We start from the raw sequence: 3,687 nt of genomic DNA on the forward strand, positions 1-3,687 counted from the left end.
CCACCCTCACTAAGGTGGACCCGTTCCTTAATCTCCTTGTTCTTATTTCTCTGTTTTTTGTTTACTATGCTTTATGTTTATGTTTGTGTCTTATTACATGATCATTAGTATTTAAGTGTCTATGCCTTAAAGTTATGAATGTCCTATGAATCCATCACCTTTCTTAAATGAAAAATGTTTTAATTACAAAAGAACAAGAAGTACATGATTCGAATTCATCCTTGAAACTAGTTTAATTATTTTGATGTGGTGATAATACTTTCTGTTCTCTGAATGAATGCTTGAACAGTGCATATGTCTTTTGAAATTGTTGTTTATGAATGTTAAATAGGACTTTACTATGAGTTTGTGTGTTTTTTTGTGATTTCAGGTATTTTCTGGCTGAAATTGAGGGACTTGAGCAAAAATCAGATTCAGAGGTTGAAGAAGGACTGCAGATGCTGTTGGATTCTAACCTCCCTGCACTCAAAGTGGATTTTCTAGAGCTACAGAAGTCCAAATGGCACGCTCTCAATTGCGTTGGAAAGTAGACATCCAGGGCTTTCCATCAATATATAATAGTCCATACTTTGCCCGAGTTTAGATGACGCAAACTGGCGTTCAACGCCAGCTCTCTGCCCTATTCTAGAGTTAAACGCCAGAAACAGGTTGCAAAGCAGAGTTAAACGCCAGAAACAGGTTACAAACTGGCGTTTAACTCCAAGAAAGACCTCTACACGTGAAAGCTTCAATGCTCAGGCCAAGTACACACCAAGTGGGCCCGGAAGTGGATTTCTACATCATTTACTTATCTCTATAAACCCTAGTAACTAGTTTAGTATAAATAGAACTTTTTACTATTGTTTTTACATCTTGGAATCTTTGGATTATCTTTTGATCCTTTGATCACGTTTTGGAGGCTAGCCATTCGGCCATTCCTGGACCTTGTTCTTATGTATTTTCAACGGTAGAGTTTCTACACACCATAGATTAAGGTGTGGAGCTCTGCTGTTCCTCATGAATTAATGCAAAGTACTATTGTTTTTCTATTCAATTCAAGCCTATTTCTTCTCTAAGATATTCATTCACACACAAGAACATGATGAATGTGATGATTATGTGACGCTCATCATCATTCTCACTTATGAACGCGTGCCTGACAAACACTTCCGTTCTACATGCAAACAAGCTTGAATGCATATCTCTTAGCCTTCTGATTCACGATCAGAATCTTCGTGGTATAGGCTAGAATTATTGGCGGCCATTCTTGAGATCCGGAAAGTCTAAACCTTGTCTGTGATATTCCGAGTAGGATCTGGGAAGGGATGGCTGTGACGAGCTTCAAACTCGTGAGTGCTGGGCGTAGTGACAGACGCAAAAGGATTACTGAATCCTATTCCAGTATGATCGAGGACTGACAGATGATTAGCCGTGCGGTGACAGCGCATTTTGGACCATTTTCACTGAGAGGACGGGATGTAGCCATTGACAACGGTGATGCCCAACATAAGCTTGCCATGGAAAGGAGTAGGAATGATTGGATGAAGACAGCAGAAAAGCAGAGATTTAGAAGGAACAAAAGCATCTCTATACGCTTATCTGAAATTCTCACCAATGAATTACATAAGTATCTCTATCCTGTTTTATATTTTAATTATATTTTAATTATCAAATATCCATAACCATATGAATCTGCCTGACTGATATTTGCAAGATGACCATAGCTTGCTTCAAGCCGACAATCTCCGTGGGATCGACCCTTACTCACGTAAGGTTTATTAGTACATAAATTTTAATAAATATAAATATTTATTATGTAATTTATTTATATAAATTTTTATTAATATGAGTATAAAATATTGTTAGCCAAATCCCAAATATTGATCCAACGGTCATGTAATATTGCCGAAAAAGAAAAAGGGTTTAAGGCTTTTAAAGCAGGAAAGTGATATCCAATTTCTCAGTCATCTCCTCTCAAAGGGAGACGTAACTGTGTGGGAAACGTGTGGCATGATTTCTATGTTCCTTCCAGAAGCCCACCCCCACCCAACATCGCAACATTTCATAAGATCCAAATTAAAAATAATTAAATTAAATTCAGACCTTTATATGCCACCCTTTTCTTCTAGAGAAACCATGCACATACTAAGGAAAATGTCACAACCGAACCCAATTAGGCCCTGTCACTATCATTGTTATTAATTTATTAATTAGTCCATTTCAGTTTTGGGTTTTATATATAATAAATATTACAATATAATCATATGTGCCTCATGATACTTTCTAGGCAAATACATATCCCATCTTTTTTCAAAATCTTTAAAAGTTCTCAAAACCGCAATGCTTCATAGCTCTTGAACCTCATCATCAGGTTTTGTTTGAAGCTCACCAACAAGAACAAATTGAAGTATATGATTATGATTATGGGTATGAACAATAAGAAACCAGTGATCTTGGTCTTACTGCTACTCTTGATTGTTTCAAATGGAGAGAGATCTTCATCAGTTGTAGAAGGAAGGGCACTCTCCTTAGTATCACATCAAGGTTAATATCGTAATTACAGCTACTCTTCAATTTCTTACATTTCTTTTTATCTCTGGTGCCACAAATTATTGGGATTTTGTGTGGTATTTGCAATAATATTATTGACTTTATATTTGCAGAGTACTCTAAGATTTTTTCTACACTTGGAGTTGTTTGCAAGTGTTGTGATGGAATTGATGGTGCCTGCTCAAATACTTGGACAAATTCTTGCACTAATTTGCAGTGTTTACCATGGAAATCTCACTAGTTCGTAATCTGTTTTTCATTGATTTCTTGTGTATATATATCAAGTTTAGGAATATTAGGTAAAGAAATTAAAACAATCCCAAAATTTTGTAGTTTCTGTGTGTATTCGGTGGAAATATATGTGTATGTATCTTTGGGACCTTATCAATTCAGGGTAGTTACAGATTGGATTTCACCCAGCATTCTCACAAATTTATTTAAAAACCTAGCAATATAGAGATTAAAATATTTGGGTAAATATCTTTTTTCATTCTAAACGGTTTGGATAAATGTTAATATTATTTTTGAATTTTTTATTTTTCAATGTCAAATGTTTTAAAAGTAATTTGATATTTGTATTTATGTTTTTTGGATTGTTCTAATATGGGACAATAATTAAATTGGCTTTTAAGTTGATTTGAAAAATACAAAATTATAGATTGACGTGTTACTGATGTGTGATATGGCAGTCCAAGGTTGTCACCATTCAGCAGTATAATTAAAATGTATTTAAAATATTAAAAATGAAATTAAAACAAATTAAATACTAAAAATATTTTTAAAATTTCTTGAAATATATTAAACTTTAAAAAACTATTCATATCGATTTTATTTTGGTTTTGTTGTTTACCCTTTTAAAGTGCATGCCGCAATCAAATCTGAAAATCATGGAATTTGTTTTGAGCATATAGGATTTGAATGTATAAGAATAAGACGGGATACTTTCATGTAAATTATTTAGAAATTTCATCATTGGTCTACTTCTAGGAGAAATAATTTTGTATTCAAAGCTAGAGAAAACCGGATGAAAGGTAAAAAATTAAGGTTTTGGAATTTTGATTAGTTTTAAAAAGAATAATATTATATGACCAATAAATTTATTTAATACTTTAAATAATAATATTAAATTTTAAATTCAAATAATATAAAACTAGTTTC

At 33.3% G+C, this 3,687-nt stretch overlaps 1 protein-coding gene across 1 annotated transcript; it reads left to right on the top strand.

Moving 5' to 3' along the window:
• Positions 2,123-2,951, top strand: LOC107628447. Its single transcript, XM_016331112.2, has 2 exons — positions 2,123-2,523; positions 2,643-2,951. Exons 1-2 carry the CDS (start codon positions 2,391-2,393, stop codon positions 2,768-2,770), a joined length of 261 nt encoding a protein of 86 aa, XP_016186598.1. The 5' UTR covers positions 2,123-2,390; the 3' UTR covers positions 2,771-2,951.

This window comes from Arachis ipaensis, chromosome B02 (assembly GCF_000816755.2).
Source record: "Arachis ipaensis cultivar K30076 chromosome B02, Araip1.1, whole genome shotgun sequence".
NCBI lineage: Eukaryota > Viridiplantae > Streptophyta > Magnoliopsida > Fabales > Fabaceae > Arachis > Arachis ipaensis.

Excerpts from the sequence above, each read along its gene's own strand:
- LOC107628447 (XM_016331112.2), top strand. The coding sequence starts at position 2,391 with ATGATTATGATTATGGGTATGAACAATAAGAAACCAGTGATCTTGGTC. Across the intron at positions 2,524-2,642 it reads CTCCTTAGTATCACATCAAG|AGTACTCTAAGATTTTTTCT; the intron begins GTTAATATCGTA and ends TTATATTTGCAG.